Here is an 18,392-nt window from a genome sequence, read left to right on the forward strand (position 1 = left end):
CAAAATCGTATAGTATTTTATGCTAATTTATATTTACACAATTCCTTATGGAAAATTTTAATTCATAGAATTACTAATTAACTCACAATTAAAATTTTAATATTAACTTATATAATCAATTTTAATTGATATATTTAATAATTCAAATCATAATTATAATCAAAATCGTGTAGTATTTTATTGCTAATTTGTATTTACACAATCCTTATGGAAAATTTCTTTATAAAGACAGAAAAAAATCAATATATTCTGAAAAATAACATGACAAAGAAAAAGTTGAAGAAAAATCAATACAAGATGAAAAATGATAATGATGAGAAACAGAGTAATTTGTAAGAGATGAGAAATACTGAGAGAATGAAAGATAAAAGACAACAATTGACCTTAATGATATCATAGATAATGACCAAAACATTTGATCCAAATGGACATTCATTAAAAGGAGACAAAGACACATTGTTTTCTTTTTTTTCTTTTCATCACTTACTTCAATGCCCATATGCATATGATTTATCTCTACCTCTCTTCCTTCTTTCCTCCTTCTCTTTCCCTCTTTCTTCTTCTCCCTCTCTCTTATCAATATTCTTTTTCAGGTTATCAATCAACATTTCTTTTTCTTCTTTTTTTTTAATTTTACCCTGCTTTCCTGAATCTCTCGTTCATTTCATTGTTTGTTATTTTAGTAGCACTATGAAAATCTTATTATTATCAGTTAGAATTGGAAAGTACAATTATTTCTTTATTTCTTATCATTATCAGGAGTAATTTTATCCCTTATCATCATTAGTTAGAATTGAAAGACTTAATTTTTTAATCGAATAATCGAAAATTGTAATGATCCATATCAAATTTGATAATAATTTTAAACATCGTTTTAATTATCACAATTCATATTTATTGCATTTTTTTTTAAATGTTATCGGAAGAGATTAGTTGATTTTGATGAATTCAATTGCTAAATTAATTTCTTGTCCAGGAAAGGGAGGGAGAGAGTGAGAAAGAGAAAGGGAGAGAGATAAAATTGTCTGTTTTTTTTTTCTCCTCAAACATCCATATCATTTATGATAAAATTAAAGTTTGACTTTTTCTGTTCAACTATAAATTTTAGATGACAAATAATACAAAAGTAAAAATGGCTCGAATGGCTTTGGTATTTGTTTATGGGACGCTAAAACGTGGCGAACCGAATGCATCAATTATGGCTGATCTGATAACCGGAATGCATAGATTTGTGGGAACCGGTAAAACAATCAATACATATCCTCTAATTATTGCTTCTGAATACAATATACCATTTTGTTTGGACAAACCTGGAATTGGAAATGTAAGCTTCATTCATTGGATTATTTGTTATTAGAATAAAGGAAAATAAATTGGTTTGAATTAGATTTTAAGAAGAAAAGTTTTTAAAATTAGATGAAAATTAAATTCTTAAAACAGTATAGAATATTACATGGTTTAATTTGATAACAGAATAATATTGGAGAATTTTCACCTTTTACATCAACCAATGTTTCCTAGGTCTTCTCACCTGTCACTTTCTAGGTTTATCTGAGATTTCACATCTGTAAGCATTTCTTAAATTTATCTGAGATTCCACATTTATGTCTAAGGACCGTCCAGTTAAACTGCGAAAAAAAAAGTATGTATATTTTAGCGTATAAATGGCGAACTGTATGAAATTGATGAGCAAAAATTGGAAGTACTTGATGAATTTGAAGGACATCCAACATTCTATCGGAGACAATCACAGGAGGTAGTGGATTGTATCTTTCCAATTTCTTCTCATATGTAACAATTCCCATGATGATAGAGTATTAGGTTGAAATGGATCACAATGGTACCATCGTAACAGCATGGATATATATGTTACCCAGGTGGACACCAAGTTTACTTCAAGGCTCTAGTGATTACTTGGAAACATACAATTCCAATGGACCTCATAATCGGCCATATATTAAAAGGTTAGAGTCTACGATACATTAGGGTAGCATTTTTTTCTTCTCGTAAGGTTTGAATTTTTCAATGACAAACTCCGGGAAAAAAAGAAAAATTTCGAATTGGTAAAATTTTCATGAGTTAGCTACTCAAACTAACCAGTGCTGCCTGTTTTGTAATATATTCTAGAAAAAAGTCCATGCGCGGATACCTTGCGGAATTGGTATCAATTCAGTGCAAGAATTGATTGGAGCTTGGAATTAGAAAGTGTACAATCTGAAAATGGCTACGACAAATATAATTTCATGCAAATCATTAGAAATGACGGAAAAGGAAAAAGGACTCACTCTAGTCCTAAATTTCGTAGTATTCATAATTAATCAGTTTTGAAGTTTAAATACTCAAATCTGAGATTTTTTTTTGTCATTTTCCCGCTCCTAAGCTTAATGTCCAAAAGTTCAGAATTCATCTTAGATTAATCAGAAACTTCATCATGTTAAATTACTTTTTCAGGTTTGGGTCAACTTTATTTACTATTTGATCTGAATAATACGTGACGTTGGAATGAAACCTTTTTGGTTAAAAAGTTTAAAACACTTTAATATTAATGAAATCCTTTTTCAGGGAAAATTGCCAACGTTTGGACGATTTGTGAACCGTATATAGTCACTGTGAGAAATTTTAGAATTTTATGCATGTATTTGCAATTTATGTTTCGAATAAAATAACGGACAACTAAAGAGGCGATGAAACAAACTTATATAAACATCGTAAACATTACCTACATCAGAATTACATGTTACGTGTTATGTGTAAAGAGAATTATACAGATCAGCTAAACACAACATCGAGTAATATGAAAAGATTACCAGTAGTACCGATGGTATGGAAAGTCATAGCCATACAAATAAATGGAAAATAATTTCAAAGATAGAGCAATGCAACTAAATCCTCATAAATTTTTTCAATCAGCAGCTGGAAGTATCATAGTAGGCCGATCGGGATTAAGTTTCGTACAAGTTTTCTTTTTTTTAAATTAAGAAATAATTTTTGCAGAAGCAAATTTATTAACAAAATTCTTTATGCCGAAGAATAACTGAATAATCTGTTCATTCATTCGATAAAACGAAAACACTTTAGCCATAATAATGTGGTAGTAGTTAGGCAAAATATATCTTTTTTTTTTCTCTCTCTCTCTCTCAAGAATATGTAGTTTTCAAGCGTGATACTCACTTATATCCTTCCAGAAGATATGATAGCTATCGATTAGATTCTGCTGAAGGATTGTTCGGTAATAAACTCTCAGCAGAAGTTGATGCTTTATCGATCGGATGCTTGTTTCCCTCGCTAAGCAACGTTCCAACAATTACTTTTTCCTTCTCGGTCATAGGTGGAGTTGTTGTCGGAGCATTTTCATCATTTAATTGCATTAGTTTAATTTTACTTTGAATAATTTCCGGCAACATTGCGATTTCATCATAAGTAACTTTCATTGCAACTCCTTCAGGTATATTTCGCTGAACATATTCTAGGAATGCACTTGCTGTACTACCCGTAACATTTCGGATTGTAAATTGACGAATGTGTGTTCTTGTCTCGTAATGAAGTTGATTCTTCTTTTTTGCAAATTTAGCTCTCAGAGCATTTTGAATCCACCATACATATGGAAACACTTTTATGGAAACTACCTCAAGTTCTAGATGTTTGCAAGCGGTCTGAAAAAAGCACTTTTATAAAATCATATCTTCATCAAAACAAATTTGTAACATCGTTTATCAAATATTTATGACTTCCATTGAGAAGAAATATTTCTATCCAATGAAATAGTTCACTCTGAAATAATTTTACCTTCAGAAATGTGGTGTACGATTTCAACACAGCTTTATCGTGGCCTCTATATTCCAATTGAATACGTGGAAATAATCGATCCAATTCAACAATCAAATCTTGCTTAAAAGATGGCCTAAAATTCAAATATCTAAGAAATTTAGGACTACAAAAGTAATTTTCGGCATGTTTCGAAATAAAACCAGTAATTTATTTCCTATACTTTATTATGTAATATTATTCAACGTATTACTGAAAAGCAAGACAAATATAATCGTATAGTTTTCATGTCATTTCAAGAACAGTGTTTAACATTTTTAATCCCTCTTCAAAAATTCGAACGCCACGATAGTGTGAACCTCATGTGAACAGCTCATCACTTCTAGTTCACGAAATTTACAATATAAGATAAACGGAACTTACGTTAGTGGTGTAGCTATACGTGAATAAGGTCGGGCTGAAGTCATTCCAACAGATAAACAATGCATATCGAGAAAAGCTCGAAGAACGGTACGCATGCGTCCAAACATTTCCGCGCGTAATTAGTGACAGTTAGTACATCTTGCTGTCGCCACCTTATCCTATCAAAGTTAATGAATGCCGAAGAGAAAAGTTGCCAGAAAAAAACTCACAATCGTATTTTTCTTTTCCGGAGCAATACAGACTACTTTCATCACCCATGGGCTGCTGTTTTGTACAACAGTCAAAATTAAGTTACCTTCAAACAAGCCGTCAAAGGATAGCTATTGGAATTATCGTGACATTACATCAATTTCAATATCATAATATCGTGTAATCAATCACAAATAAATCCCATTATATTGGCATTTCGAATATGCCAAAAGCACACCTGCATCATTTAACGAAACATTCCCACTCCCCCTGTTCCTCCACATGAAATTTAATTTTCTCAAAAATATCTCAAGAATTTAGTCCAACTATTCCTGAGCTTCGTCTTAAGCTTTAGTCATTTCATTTAAGCCGCAACATATTGTTGTTCTGACCTTTAATGTGTGCAAAAAAAAAGAACGAACAAACAAAACATAGTGACTTTGATAAATCCACTGCAATGCAATGAATGCTAACACAAATGGAAATATCATTTTGCACAAAAAAAAAAAAGAAAAAAAAGAAACCAGTCAGCAATTAAACCAAGCACCCAACAAAGTACAGAAGACAACAATAATATTTGCTATTTTACGTAATTAGCGCACACGCAAATTCTCTTCATTCAAGATAAACGATCATTTGAAGGGCAGACAGAACAAGACCACCAAAATGTTCAAATACCTCATAATACTCTCTTAAACGTGAAGACCCAACAAATAATCAAACATTTCCAGAAAAAAAAAAGGAAAAATTGGTTCAATTTTGCGATAAAGAATAAACTATTAGGGAAATTGCCCACAATATACAGGTTCACTGCGACGAAATTCGAAGTAGCTCTTCAATTTCCCTAAAATGTCAACAGATGATATAACACATCCTGATGTACTTCATATTTCCATTACAAAACAACGATGCTGTCGAAATACATTGCATGAGCGACGTGTGGTGATACACTTTTCAATAGCAGATATCATACGTTCAACATGCGCTGTACTGCACACCAACACTAACAAAATATTCGCTACATTGATCAAGCAGTCCTGGATATCTACCTAATACATGAATTATAATTTTTATAAAAAAAATTCAAAGGATTTCAGCGAAGACTTACAATTAAGAGAAGGTTAAAAAAAAAAATAAGACTGTCAGGACGGCCCGAAATTCTTCGAGAAACTAGTTAATATAATATGATTAGAACCCAATGGAAACAAGCAATATATTAAAACTAATGCTAGCTGTTCATATAAAATACAGAGAAGCTAGTAATAAAAAAGCACAGGAGAAAACAATACACAAATACCTCGTAACAAAGGAAAGAGCACAATTGCTGATGATGTTCTGAGTAGAAAAGGAACACCATAAATATACATGGGTTCATAGAAATTGCTATAGTTCAGAAAAAGCCAATTGTGAAAAATATCCATCAAATCAGCAATCCTCTGTAACAAATCCAGCAAGATTATCAGTATGGCTAATCAATTTGATATAACTCTAGATAGTTTTATTTTTGACCATACGTTTTCAGCTTCCAGTTCTAATCACAATTTTTCGCAATTTCGAAATGAAAAGAGTCCCTTGTTACTAAACGAAAAAAAAAGCAAAGATAGAGAAAAAGCTTATGATCAACAAATTGTCCACTTCTAATAACGTTTGTTTTCATGACATTTCTTTGGTAAAATTGGCCTGAGCGCGTCGTCGTGATGGAGGAACGTAAGCATTCGGATTCTTGGTTTGAAATGATTGCGACGGAGGAACCGGATTTGGAGCCCCACTAGATGTTACCTAAAAATTCTAATAATATTTGCAACAATTTACTCAAAAATGACACGCTTCCTTCACATTTCGCATGAAAGCATTAAAAACAATAAACAGCTACTTACCTGTCTAACTGTTGAAAGGAGAGCAGTACGATCAGCATTCGATGATGACACACCACTACCACTACCACCAGCACGATGCCAGCTATTGCTGGAAGCTCCTCGATTCGTCCAAGCGCCTGATGAATCTCTATCAGATGCGACTATTGTAAAACCGTCATTTCGTCTGAAATCAGGCAAAAAAGTGCATTTCCAACCACTATGTGAGAAACTAAATACAATCTCCTAAAAGATTCTTCCAATTCGTGAAAAATCTGACAGCAGAATAGGAAAAAAAATTATGTTTATATAAAATTCCAGCACAAAATAACCTCTTTTTCTCATCATCTTTCTTTAATTTTTCAATTTTTTCCGCAGCTTCGAAAGTTGGAAATAGGTCTTGGTCGTTGATATTTGGCACTGCGCTCACTCTAGCAGTATTTTGCATCAAACAACGTGGTTTCCAAACACCTGGCGCTTGTTTTTTAGGCACTGGTAGAATAAATTCTTCCGATTCCTTTTTCTGTAAAAAAACTAATTGTTTTAAAATTCGACACACTTTTATCTTAATCTGGTATGCTCAATATGCACCTTCATGCTAAATAAATAGATTAACGAGCCTGAAAGAATCACTACAGCAATTATCAAAGTAGGACTAGCGCTATTTATTCAACCTATATATCAAATCTCTACTTCTTTTGATTGTTATAGAACATGCTAAATTATCCATACACAAACGCACATACCTATAAACACACATATACACACAAAAGACGAGTAAGACTAACAGCAAAACGGAAAAATCCCTTACCAAACTTTTCTATTAAAACTTGAAAAAAAAGACCCAAAAACTAGTATTCGAAAACCAGTGAACCTCTGCAGTGCTCCATGTTTTCGGGGCTTCATTTGTAGAGGTTTTTTCATCTTCTAGAGCTTCTTCGGTCTGCTCAGTAAGATTCATATCACGAATTCCGAGTTCTTCTAGAGCAATTTCCCTACAAAAAGTCGAAAAAGACAAAATGAATAAATCATCGTTCGTGGAAGAGATTTTCTATTTACACTATCAGTATCTACGAAGAATAGATTTAAATATCTTCCACAAATTACAAGGTAAAAATAACCCAAACATTGTTTAACAAAGAAAAATACTAAAAGACGAGCTCATTCTAACCCATATCTGCTATTTCAAACTTGTATTACATTCTCCAAATTTAAAAGTGAGCAAAACAACAAAATAGAAACGGACGAACTTATTTGTATCTTTGTATTCAAGCCATTCAGAATCTTCTGGACGTTTATCAAAAAAAGCTGCATCATCTTGGGCACGTCGTTCTTCTTCCTCATCTTCACGATCTCGTTCTTCCTGAGAGAACACAATTACACTCTATGCTGTTGACGGCTAGAGATAATATGAAGTATTATTGATGACATCTCTTTTATCTTCCACATTTGCTGCTCATTGCTCTCAGAAAGCAAATTTCTTGCACAGTAAGGATAAGAAGATCCCCTTATCTTCCCTCCTCCGTATTCGTTTTATTACATAATAAAAATTCTTAAATTCCTTATAACTCGATCTTTAGTACCATAATACTCCAATACATGCAACGAAATCGACAATCCAACAACTGACCTGCCGTTTCGCTTTTCTTTCCAGCACCTGACCAACCTCATCGACACTCAGCTTCACTTTTTTCTTCTTATCTTTCACTTTAGCAGATTTTTTGGCAAAAAATTGTGACAGATCGTCACCCATCTGTAAATTTCATATAATTAGTGACATCTAAAATAGATTTGTATACAGGTATTCTTATTAAATAAACATAAAAAACTTCATCAGACCATTCTCTTCAAATTCCCGTTATTCCACTGTGGAAAAAGTGCAAACGGAAGTAAATGGGAGTGCTATCCGAACCCAGAATCCAGAGTAAAAACTGGCACAGATATAACAAAGAATTTGCATAATTTTACACAAAGATGTCAAACACCGCCTATTTTATCATCCTACAATCACTTGCTTCAATTTATAACGATAACATTGTGAAAAACGTCTTGTAGGTCAGCCAGCTAACATACATATAAGAAAATCATCCATAGTCTTAATTATTTATGGGAATAGCAGTGTTTTACGTTCTTCTTCCCTTGTCTATATGAAATGTACCGCTTCCGTCGTTTCCTTTTCGCAGATCGTGTTTTCAGGTTTACTTCATCACATTTCACAACAAGGTAGTTGCAAAAATATGATAAACACATACAAATATGGAAAAAAATAATGAAATATTACATTTCTACTCCGCAAGAGTCCAATATATTTACTTTTCGAAGCAAAATAGTTGCTTTACCTTATATCTCTATCGATTCGTATAATAGATCGCTGATAATATGTAAAAAAAATCCAATTTTTAGCTATAGTTAAATTGTTGCGTATTCCAGGAAGAAAATTGCAAATTAGCAACAAAAATACATCAGAAAAGTTCGCTAAGATCCAATTTTGCACTCCAAATAATTGGTTATTGATAAATTGATTGGCGATGACAGCAATCAATACAAGCGATCCGTATACTATGATATCACCTGTAATATCCAAATAATTGGAAAAAATAAAAAGCTACTATGACCATCGGATATATATTCCCGAGCATTATTTAGAACAATCCAGAAAACTTCTGGAATCATTCATAAAGCAAGATTTAATAAGCCGATTATTTTATCTGTCTATATTGCCAATTTCTTCATACTCCCTCAACTGCGCTACTGACGATATTGCGTACAGTTGCTGTTGCAGTTAACCTATCTGCGAAAATAACCATATCTGCACATTTAAAATAGGTCATTTTCAACAGTGAAAAGTAGAAGACAAAATTTCACTCGGTTCTGTCGTTCAAAGTACAAAAATAAATGAAATAATTGGCAATTTATTTTAAATAATCGCAAAGCTCACTTCCCCGCCCATAATACTTGACAGGAAATTAAGATGAGCGTGGAAATCCAGTTTGTTATTAGTCATAACGCCGCCTATCACTATTCGACTAAAAGATGCTATTAGATACTTATTACATTAATAACTTTTTATAAACTCAAAAATTTAAAGATCCGCTCAACCTCAAGAGAAATAATCAATAACTAATGATAAATCGCAATAATTGCTCAATTTAGGAATGGAAATTTAAAGCTTTAACCCAGAATAACTTACAGTAAATGCCAAGATAAGACTATCTGCCAAGATAAGACTACCTGAATTCCTCAGTATTCTCACAATCTGGTCCGATGTCACACGTATAATATGTGAATGATTCCTATCAGTCCTCTATTTCACCCTTCGAAATGTTCCAGCTTCAGATTTTCTTTTTGCGTAAGTGCACTAAAGCTCCCCTTGCCTTAAATATTGATTCACCCGAACAATACCCTTCGTATCGTTCAACCAGTCAAGACGATTTCGAAAGTTGTGAAAACTTGCATAATTCACGTGAATAACCGTTTTATGACTTACGTTTTTCTTCATTGAATTCCGTCACTTTCCTGTACTCACTCCCCTATTCCTCTCACTGTTAATTCTCATCACTTACCATAACTAAATGTCACCTTTCATCTCTCCAACACTGTTTCCCATACAATTCATACAACTCTCACGTGTCGTACATAATCCATGTCTCATTCACGTTACCTAAATGTGTAAATGCAAGATTTTTGCCTCTTTTTCCTCAAACCATGTAAATCCCATCGTATGTCTTAGATTCATTAATGATACATGCAATTACGCAATATGACGCATCCTATTACTCATTCATATGTAGCGCAAATATACCAGACTAATTAACATACAAACGTACGTAGATCATCATGTGTACACAATGACTAACATATTCTGTGAAAAATGAACAGTACATGTCTCACCGCAAACTCTGACCCCGCCCTACCAAATTTTCCAGACTAATTAACATATAAACATTCGTAGGTTACCATGTGTACACGTAAGTTAAGGTATTCCGTGAAAGATGAGCAATACATATTTAACCACACATCCTAATCCTATCATCCCAAAACTCACATAATTAACATACAAGCGTATATAGATCATTATATTCACACGTAAGCGAACATATCCCGTAAAAGATGAACCACACACCCTGATCCCGCCTTACCATCACCAGGTTAATCATAACAATCGATATTAGTGTTTTTTTTTCTCTTTTTTCCTTGAACAGAAATGAAACACTGGAAAAAGGAAAAGCCTATCAGAAATTTATACACACTTACCAGAAGTTTCGGCTTGGTATGATCGCCGTATTGTTGTATGCTATTGTAAGTGACTTCACGTCCTGGATACTTTTGCAATGACTTAATTGACGTTTAACTGATAGGCTTGAAAAGACGAAAGTTACGTAGCACCCGCAGGTCATCCTCATGTGAAACACACACACACACGCTCCAACTACCGTGTCCGCTACGGGATGCACTCGTAAAAGTTTTCACTTCAAGATCTAACTTTGATTTGAATCATTACGTAATCCTCAATGTTTCATGTGCAAACTGTAATCAAACTTTCGCTTTAAGACCAACAAAGTTTTCTTTAGCTTTCTTCCATCTTTTATTTACTAGACGATTTTCTTTTAGATTTCTTCATTTCTCCGTAATTGTGATAAATTTCGTTTATATGTGTCGATTTGAGCATGTCTTTCCTTTTTCTTTTCAGTTTTTAGTTTTCAATTTTCGATTCAAACTTTTGTTTTGTTTAATTTTTGATCTTATTTCAGTTTTCATTTTCAATTTTTAATATAAATTTCTACTGCTGATTGTCGATTTTGTTGTTAACGTAAATTTGAATATAATTGTTACTTTCATTTTATTATCGAATTCTTAATCGGTAGCTTTGGTTTGGATTTTTTAATTTCAGATCTCAAATTTTGATTTTGATAAAAACAGGAAAGGGAGGGTGTGATGCAAATACGCGAAATGGTGCATGTAAAATTTTTCCAGCAAAACGATTATTTTTTAATGCAAAGCAATATTAAACAACAGCATAGGAATTTATTCTCGATTATGCCATTTTTAAGACAATATGTAGATGATTAATTCCATATTTAGCGAGTTATTTCGTATCCTCCTTTTATAAAAGATTATGAATAGAATGTATTATATGATTTATTAAAGAATTCTGAATAGAATGAACGATCTCTAAGTTTTCGAGCAAAACTTTTTTTCTGTTTTACACGAGTTATTCGTCGACGTAAATGCGCAGTGTTTCATCATGTCCATCGAAGTCTTTTTTTTTTTTCTTTTTTTCAGGACGCCAAGAATGTTATCAACCGGTCGTATCGTTGGTGTAGGATGTCGAAATTGCCGGTTGATATTGCGTAACTTGCTAAGTCCGGAAAGCAGCATGTTTGAAAGTCGAGCAAATTTCAAGGTTCCTTTTTTAATGTACTTCGCAGAGAGCATAATATACCTAAAATTTGGATTTATCCAGTGATATTTTCAATGTACTTCTGCATCAACAAAACTATCTTGTGAAAACAGATGAAATAATTAACAAAAATTCGACGTATTCATTTGTTTGATAACACAGATCCCGGAATCCGTGATAACATTAAACTTTAAGATCGTATAAACAATTCCAAGTTAGTAACACACAATATGTTCTAGGTCCGGCAGCAGCTGAAACTTCGATGCCCACACTGTTACTTTATTCGAGCTGATGGTCGCTGGGAAGTGCGATGCACGGAGTTTGCAAAACATCATCAGAAGGAACCATATAATGTGAAGTTGTTATGGTGAATTCTCGAAAATGTATTGAAGCCGAGAAAATGTTTATACATTGTGATAATATGAATTGCTTACATCTTTATGGAGCGCTCAAACTGTTTGCACGTTCTGATAATACGCTATCCACACTGTAAATTATACACTGTAGCTATTCTGGTGCGCTATTCAAGTATTGAAAATCAGGATTTAATTCTCTTGCAATAAAACTGCATTTACAAAACTCGTTAGCTCACTTTCTTGTTGACATTAATGGCCATTCTGCCTAATGATATGCCAATATGAGTTTGATGCGGATATATTCATATGATTGATATAATTAACACGATTAATTCACGAGTTCAGGTAAATTATATTTCGGGTAGCTTTCCTGTGGAAAAATTTGAAAATCTTAGTGTGTCATACTGGGTCTTGACAGGATGAGCTCCATAGAGGTTGATGCATGTGTCGAAATTTTGGAAGATCATTTTGGTCCAATAGCAGCTGCTGTTGGAAGTGTGTTGCTAAACGAGGCCGTACCATTACCTGTTATATTCCAGAGATTACGGAACCAATTCAGGATTCCCGAGGTTAGTTCCTACAAAGTTATGGTATTGGTCTGTGGCTCATTTTTAATGTAGTATGTGCTTCTCAGGTAATAATTGTATTGTCCTGGGAGCTAGTTTTGCTTTCGATACCACTGTTTCTAAACTTTCGAAAATTCGGAATCGTTTTGAATGAGGCAAATTTATGGTACTAAACAGTGCTAAGCAAAGCATTATTAGCTTCATGTTGCTGGGACGTGTAAAGGATTTCTAATGGTCCTTTTTTTATGAGATGTTAAAAAGGAAGATAAATAATGAGTTTACCTATGAACGGGTAAATCATTACGTTTGTTCATGAATAAATCATACGCTGCAAATTATACTTTATTTGAATAGATGCGTTTTATTATAAGACGATGATTTTGTGATTGAAATAGGATTTATTAAGAAATGAAAGACTGTTAGACAAATAATCTCAGTTTTTCAGAGGAAATTGAAAATTTTTTGAATGAATTTATATAATTTAAAGAGTATAAAGAGTTGACTGTATTTTTTTGAAGATAAGGCGAGCAATGGTAATTTTGGAACAACATGGAATCTTACAATTTACTCAGGATGAACGTCAACGCATAATTTATTCTGCACAAGTTATTGACATTCTACGTTTAGTACGATCAGCCAGATGCTCATTTGTTGCTAAAACGTTATATGGTGAAATAGCGGAAGCAATTTGTGAAGAAATAATCAGTCAAGGGCGGCTGACATGTTCATCATGCATCAGACGAGTTGTTGCTAGGTTGGAAGTATCGATTAATGAGGTACGGTTTTAATTTTTTGATTTCCAATTCGTAAGACACTATCACTGATAATACGAGCATAAAAAGCTTTGTCAGAAGAAGATGCATTGCAATGAATATCGAGACATTTGGAATATATTTGTGGTGTTATTTTCTTCAACCATATGAAACGTCCCATAGAAATTCAATGATTCGAAACTTATGGGATGAAGTAATCTTTACAAAATATCATTTATAATCTGGACCTGTAGAAATTTCAAGAATCTCGAATTAAGATGGAACATGTAATATTACATGATGAGTTTGGCTTAAATTTTTTGATGCTACACTCATGCAATGCAGTAGGTCATTTAATAATGATTTTATTGGCATATGCGAATTTTTTGGGGAAAGTGATTTGGCTTGGATGAAATATTTAATTTTATTTCTTTTCTTTCCATTTTTTGTTCAATGTTTAATTTTTCTCCAGGTGAAAACAGCCTTTGCTAGGCTTGCTGAAACACAGTTTGTTATGCGATATCCCAAGGTTGAGAGTAATTTTTGTGGATGTCCTATTTTTGAAAAGCATCCGGACCCATTTATTATGCCGGATGTGATTCTGAATGCAAAGAAGCTCGAAATCAATGGTAAGTTTTTTCAAGTTGATTCATTTAAATAATTGTGTTAGACATGCTGCTGGTACAGAAGCCCAAATATTCTGAACCGTGATGTAATTCGAGAGCCACTTTAGGACATATTGGTTGCGGAGATAATTCCTTTTTTTCTTTTTCTATCAGCTGTGCTGATAACCTTTAACAAACAGTAGAATAGCTTTAGAATTTAACTCTCCTTTTTTTTCTTACACTATGCTTTAAGGTACGTTCTAAAATACTGGAAATATTCCCCTACTAGGTTAGAGTATTTGGCGAAGCACTGTTATTAAAAATGCAAAACAGAGCTATTATAAATCAGTTTGCAGTGGACAGCAAATCTCGAAAACGGAAAAACCTAAGCAATGAAGAAGATGATCCGGATGGTAATATTTATTGGCATTTGAATTATATTCGTTTTGAACGATATTTGCGTGATGAAATGGTTGTTAATGCATATGAATCCGGTGATGCTGTCCACGAAAATTGCGTGAAAACCTTGAGAATCTTACTGAAAATTAGTGAAATCAAGGCAGATTCGTCAGCTGCCGCTTCTTTCCCCATATCTGTAAGTTATAAACGATGCAGAAGTTTCTCGAAGAAAGAAGGATGAATGTAATTCTGGTGAGATAGTGAATGTTGCGCAACATTTTTTTCTCTTTTGTAAGTGTTGTATGGTCATTCTCTTGATGTGGACTAATCTCAACCAAATCGAACGTCCACCTTTAAAAAAAAGCTGGCACTAAATCGATCCCCTTCCCCCTCCCCCCCTCTCCTTTAATGGTTTTGACACAGCTTGCTCAGAACATTGTATGTCTGGCATGTTTGAATTTGAATTCCCATTCATTTTATTTAACTTTATCTTTTGCACAACTTTTGGAGCACGAGTTTGAAATAAGTATAGAAGGATTTTTTCTTTTTTCAGATTCATGACGTTCTGCGAGCTGCAAACTCGAATGAAGTAAGTTTAGGAAAACATGATATTGAAGTGGCATTACGATTGCTATGTGAAAGTGGTGGAATTGTACGAAAAGTCGGAGACAGTGCGGGTGGTCTTTTTGTTATTGGTAAGTCGACGACACTTAACTTTATCTGTATGGCCATAAGTTGTCTTTATTATGCGCAATCTGCTATTTGCTTTAATGTGTGAAGAATTTATTCTTCTAATGGGATCAGTTTCTCCCCATTTATATTCCCTTTTTATTCAAATTTATTCCTGAACTAGTCAATGTAAAATCTGTTGCAGATTTTGAAAAAGCAATAGCTACTCATTGCCAACGTCATGTTGAATCAGCAATTCGAGAAAGACTAGATATGCGTGCTGTTCGGGTTTTTCGACTTCTTATGCAAAAAGGATTTCTAGAAGAAGATCATGTCAGTTTCATGACTAATTAACTTTGGTAGTTTTACATAGAATCAATGAAATAAATATAGGATTTATCGGTGACATTTCCTTTTACCAAATAGGACAAATTTCAAATGAAGAAATTTTGTGGTTGCAAAATGGAAAATTCTTGAAGGGGTAAAGAGGATTCAATGACTTAAAATTGTAGATTTTGCTTGAGCTCATCAACATTTCCTATTTATATAGTGCACCGTTTTCCTTGATGGTGATAAAGCTTCATATCGGATATGGTCGAACCTCATCTTCCCGATTAGGGATCGTGCTATAGGATCGTCTTGTTGAATGCATAAATGTTTAGAATTGTGCAAAGAAATGATCAGCGATTTCATTCTGGCGTTATTCGCAATATGTCCTTCAGTGGAATCGTTCGAAGAATATAGTCGCTTATGAGTTTCACAGTTGTGAGAGAGATCCACAATACGTGTCATTCAGCCTTTATTAATATGCTGATTAATTTGTCATCAAAATAAAAATATTATTATTGCAGGTTGAAAAATTAGCCATGTTATCATCGACGGAGGCACGCAAGCTTTGTTATCAATTACTGGAGCAGGGATTTGTTTTAATGAAGGTATATATTATATTCGGTTTTTGTTTGTTTTTTTTAAATAAAAATTGTTTTACGGGATTTCCATTGGTATGCAGCAAGCTTGTTGGAGGAATTCATAGACTCTTGAAATTTCTTTAATTTTAATTGTTTTAATAATATTATGAGAGGTCTGGCGTAGTTTAAGGTATTACATTACGTTTAAATTATAGAATACTTTTTACGGCTGATGGGATTGATGAGGATTAATCCTATCAAATAATTGCCAATGAAGCGTAATATTAAATTGTAAAAGCGTTAGCACTGTGAAAGAAAGTGATCCATGTGTTTATACACATATGCTTATCATTAAAGTGTGAAACTGTGGTTTTTGAACGTAAAATCATAAAGAACTTTTGGGTCAAATAAATCAGCTTTTTTCATTGCGATTTTTATACTTGTCTTTTCTATAATAGTCCCGACTTATTTTTATTATGAGTTTTGGTACACTTAGATTCTTTATTCTCTACTTCTTTATGTTTCATTTGATGCACAGAAATAATTGCTCCATTTTTTTCAGCATGTGGCTAAAACGAATGATTTTGCACCAGCGCGAACAATTTATCTTTATTATGTTGATTTAAGTGTCGTAGCTCACAATTTATATTTATTTACTTGCAAGGTATATTTTTAAATTATATATGTGACTTTTTTAAATTTTCCCTTTGAATTCATTGAAAATGATTGGAATTCAGCGTTTGAATTATAATATTTCTTGTTTATCAAATTGTCATTTGTCGTTCCGATCTAAGAAAATAGCGTTCTTGTACCAAACTATCGTTGATCTTACAAAAAATTGTAACCAATCCGTTTGATATAATGCTAAATATCGTAATTATACCGACTTATTCATAAGTCTTTCGTCAGTGCTAATTTCAAAATCAGCAAACCTTTATAGGTATTGAGAAATGTAATTATACGAAGGCGTCATGAAACTAAAGAACACAAGTAAGTTTCTACCGTTTTTTCCATGCTTTCAGTTTTTGATTTGTAGTGAGCTTTCTAACTGAATTTAAAATGTCTTCTTAATTGAACTTTTTTTTCCGTCATAATAGCATTACATAACTGTAGACTTGTAGTTTAATGAAAATATTTACATTAAATAAAAATTTATATAAATATCATGAAGGGAAAGGGAGAGGAACTGTGATTTAGTAAGAAATAGTTTCAAAGTAAAATTTAATCATGTGGCATAAGATTGAATAAAATAACTTTGTCTTCCAACGACTGAATTCACTTTCAAATACGGGAACTATTGCTGAGAACTCCTTTCTTTTAATTCAGCATGCCTTGTTCTAATTTGTTATTATGCTGAATAGTTTTTTTTCCTTTTCTCTGTAGATCGTTCTTACATCTGATGAAGTTATTTTTCCAAACACTGTGCAAGTAAAATATCTTTGAGTATCAAACGAAATAATGCTTGTTTTTTTGTCGACGTAATTTGATTTCATTCATCTTTAATTTTTTCCCATTAAATTCTTAGTACACAGAATTCAGTGGGAAAGACAGACTGTTACTGCTCAATAAGATGTCCTTTTATTTGCCACAAAGTTTAAAATTCCAATATTTAATCCCAAGTTCTTTGCTCCCCTATCTATTCTTCTTTCTTCTTCCTTTATAATTTCATTCACTATCCTCTCTTTCCGGGACCTAAACGAAATGAAAGCTTTATTATCGATGTATTCCTTTCAGGGTTTTAATCGATCGGAATTTGAAAATGGAAACTATTATAGCAAATATTGAAATGGATGAAAATCTGGATGAAGAAACGAAGGAACAACAGGTTTATCTTTCCGACTTTTCGTCAGTTTCTTTTTTTATTTTTTTGAAGTCCCTCAAATATCTTTACAACTTGGTATTAATGAGCATTATGAAAGTTCTTTTTTTTTTCAGATTAATGAAGTGGGAGAAATGTATTTAACACCAGGTGATCGTGCCACTTTGGAAAAGTATCGTAAGGGTCAAACTACACTAATATGCACCGAAATTGAGATCGATCATGATATACTACTATACACATTGTTTTTGAATTTTGCTAGGCGAAGGCTTTGAGAATATATAAGCATTATTTCTTCTGTTATGTTATTGAACGATCATCCTGTTAGATTTAAATATATGGATTAAGGAATTTTCGTTGTAAAATTATTAAAAATATCGGAAAATTAAGGAAATACTGTATTGTTCATTAAGCTTCTATTGCCATCCTCATTATTTGTCACTCTTTCCTGACCGTGAGTGAAAAAAAAAAGAAAAAAAAATGGAGGAAAGATTGTTTAAAGTTGAAGAATCTATAGCCGAAAGCTATAACTGGAGATCCAGTATATTAATATTATTGGAAATATTACCAAAAGGATTATTACATTTTTTCATGAAATACATGGTAAATTTTTGTCATCGATTAGAATTTGAAAATGGAAACTATTCCAGCAAAATTAGATTATTGTTAGTAGTAAAAAAAAAAAAA

General features: G+C 32.8%; 5 protein-coding genes across 5 annotated transcripts; 3 read left to right on the forward strand and 2 right to left on the reverse strand.

Annotated features, from left to right (window-relative positions):
- Positions 1-1,099: 1,099 nt before the first annotated feature.
- LOAG_06127 (hypothetical protein) lies at positions 1,100-2,501 on the forward strand. Its single transcript, XM_003141663.2, has 3 exons — positions 1,100-1,324; positions 1,658-1,756; positions 1,822-2,501. Exons 1-3 carry the CDS (start codon positions 1,109-1,111, stop codon positions 1,984-1,986), a joined length of 480 nt encoding a protein of 159 aa, XP_003141711.2. The 5' UTR covers positions 1,100-1,108; the 3' UTR covers positions 1,987-2,501.
- Positions 2,502-3,022: 521 nt separating this feature from the next.
- Positions 3,023-4,348, reverse strand: LOAG_06128 (hypothetical protein). The gene is made up of 3 exons (XM_003141664.2): positions 4,189-4,348; positions 3,787-3,901; positions 3,023-3,653 (listed from the first exon to the last, which is right to left on the reverse strand). Exons 1-3 carry the CDS (start codon positions 4,293-4,295, stop codon positions 3,198-3,200), a joined length of 678 nt encoding a protein of 225 aa, XP_003141712.1. The 5' UTR covers positions 4,296-4,348; the 3' UTR covers positions 3,023-3,197.
- A 1,596-nt stretch (positions 4,349-5,944) lies between these two features.
- LOAG_06129 (hypothetical protein) lies at positions 5,945-8,731 on the reverse strand. The gene is made up of 7 exons (XM_020447069.1): positions 8,570-8,731; positions 7,861-7,983; positions 7,481-7,593; positions 7,105-7,225; positions 6,563-6,753; positions 6,255-6,417; positions 5,945-6,156 (listed from the first exon to the last, which is right to left on the reverse strand). The coding sequence occupies exons 2-7, from the start codon at positions 7,981-7,983 to the stop codon at positions 6,031-6,033; spliced, it is 837 nt and encodes a 278-aa protein (XP_020302662.1). The 5' UTR covers positions 8,570-8,731; the 3' UTR covers positions 5,945-6,030.
- A 2,776-nt stretch (positions 8,732-11,507) lies between these two features.
- LOAG_06130 (ribosomal protein L36 containing protein) lies at positions 11,508-12,214 on the forward strand. The gene is made up of 2 exons (XM_003141666.2): positions 11,508-11,634; positions 11,871-12,214. Exons 1-2 carry the CDS (start codon positions 11,524-11,526, stop codon positions 12,000-12,002), a joined length of 243 nt encoding a protein of 80 aa, XP_003141714.1. The 5' UTR covers positions 11,508-11,523; the 3' UTR covers positions 12,003-12,214.
- A 189-nt stretch (positions 12,215-12,403) lies between these two features.
- LOAG_18495 (hypothetical protein) lies at positions 12,404-17,980 on the forward strand (the record flags this gene model as incomplete). The annotated part of the gene is made up of 11 exons (XM_020451154.1): positions 12,404-12,556; positions 13,072-13,329; positions 13,778-13,934; positions 14,267-14,505; positions 14,863-15,004; positions 15,184-15,311; positions 15,830-15,913; positions 16,449-16,550; positions 16,827-16,876; positions 17,621-17,711; positions 17,822-17,980. Exons 1-11 carry the CDS (start codon positions 12,407-12,409, stop codon positions 17,978-17,980), a joined length of 1,560 nt encoding a protein of 519 aa, XP_020305089.1. The 5' UTR covers positions 12,404-12,406.
- Positions 17,981-18,392: the final 412 nt, after the last annotated feature.

The sequence above is a fragment of the Loa loa genome, assembly GCF_000183805.2.
Source record: "Loa loa unplaced genomic scaffold supercont3.334, whole genome shotgun sequence".
Taxonomy (NCBI): domain Eukaryota; kingdom Metazoa; phylum Nematoda; class Chromadorea; order Rhabditida; family Onchocercidae; genus Loa; species Loa loa.

Excerpts from the sequence above, each read along its gene's own strand:
- LOAG_06130 (XM_003141666.2), top strand. The coding sequence starts at position 11,524 with ATGTTATCAACCGGTCGTATCGTTGGTGTAGGATGTCGAAATTGCCGG. Across the intron at positions 11,635-11,870 it reads AAAGTCGAGCAAATTTCAAG|GTCCGGCAGCAGCTGAAACT; the intron begins GTTCCTTTTTTA and ends AATATGTTCTAG.
- LOAG_06128 (XM_003141664.2), bottom strand. The coding sequence starts at position 4,295 with ATGTTTGGACGCATGCGTACCGTTCTTCGAGCTTTTCTCGATATGCAT. Across the intron at positions 3,902-4,188 it reads CGTATAGCTACACCACTAAC|GCCATCTTTTAAGCAAGATT; the intron begins GTAAGTTCCGTT and ends TTTGAATTTTAG. Across the intron at positions 3,654-3,786 it reads CGTACACCACATTTCTGAAG|ACCGCTTGCAAACATCTAGA; the intron begins GTAAAATTATTT and ends TGCTTTTTTCAG.
- LOAG_06127 (XM_003141663.2), top strand. The coding sequence starts at position 1,109 with ATGACAAATAATACAAAAGTAAAAATGGCTCGAATGGCTTTGGTATTT. Across the intron at positions 1,325-1,657 it reads ACAAACCTGGAATTGGAAAT|CGTATAAATGGCGAACTGTA; the intron begins GTAAGCTTCATT and ends TGTATATTTTAG. Across the intron at positions 1,757-1,821 it reads ATCGGAGACAATCACAGGAG|GTTGAAATGGATCACAATGG; the intron begins GTAGTGGATTGT and ends ATAGAGTATTAG.
- LOAG_06129 (XM_020447069.1), bottom strand. The coding sequence starts at position 7,983 with ATGGGTGACGATCTGTCACAATTTTTTGCCAAAAAATCTGCTAAAGTG. Across the intron at positions 7,594-7,860 it reads AAAGAAAAGCGAAACGGCAG|GAAGAACGAGATCGTGAAGA; the intron begins GTCAGTTGTTGG and ends GTGTTCTCTCAG. Across the intron at positions 7,226-7,480 it reads GAATACAAAGATACAAATAA|GGAAATTGCTCTAGAAGAAC; the intron begins GTTCGTCCGTTT and ends GACTTTTTGTAG.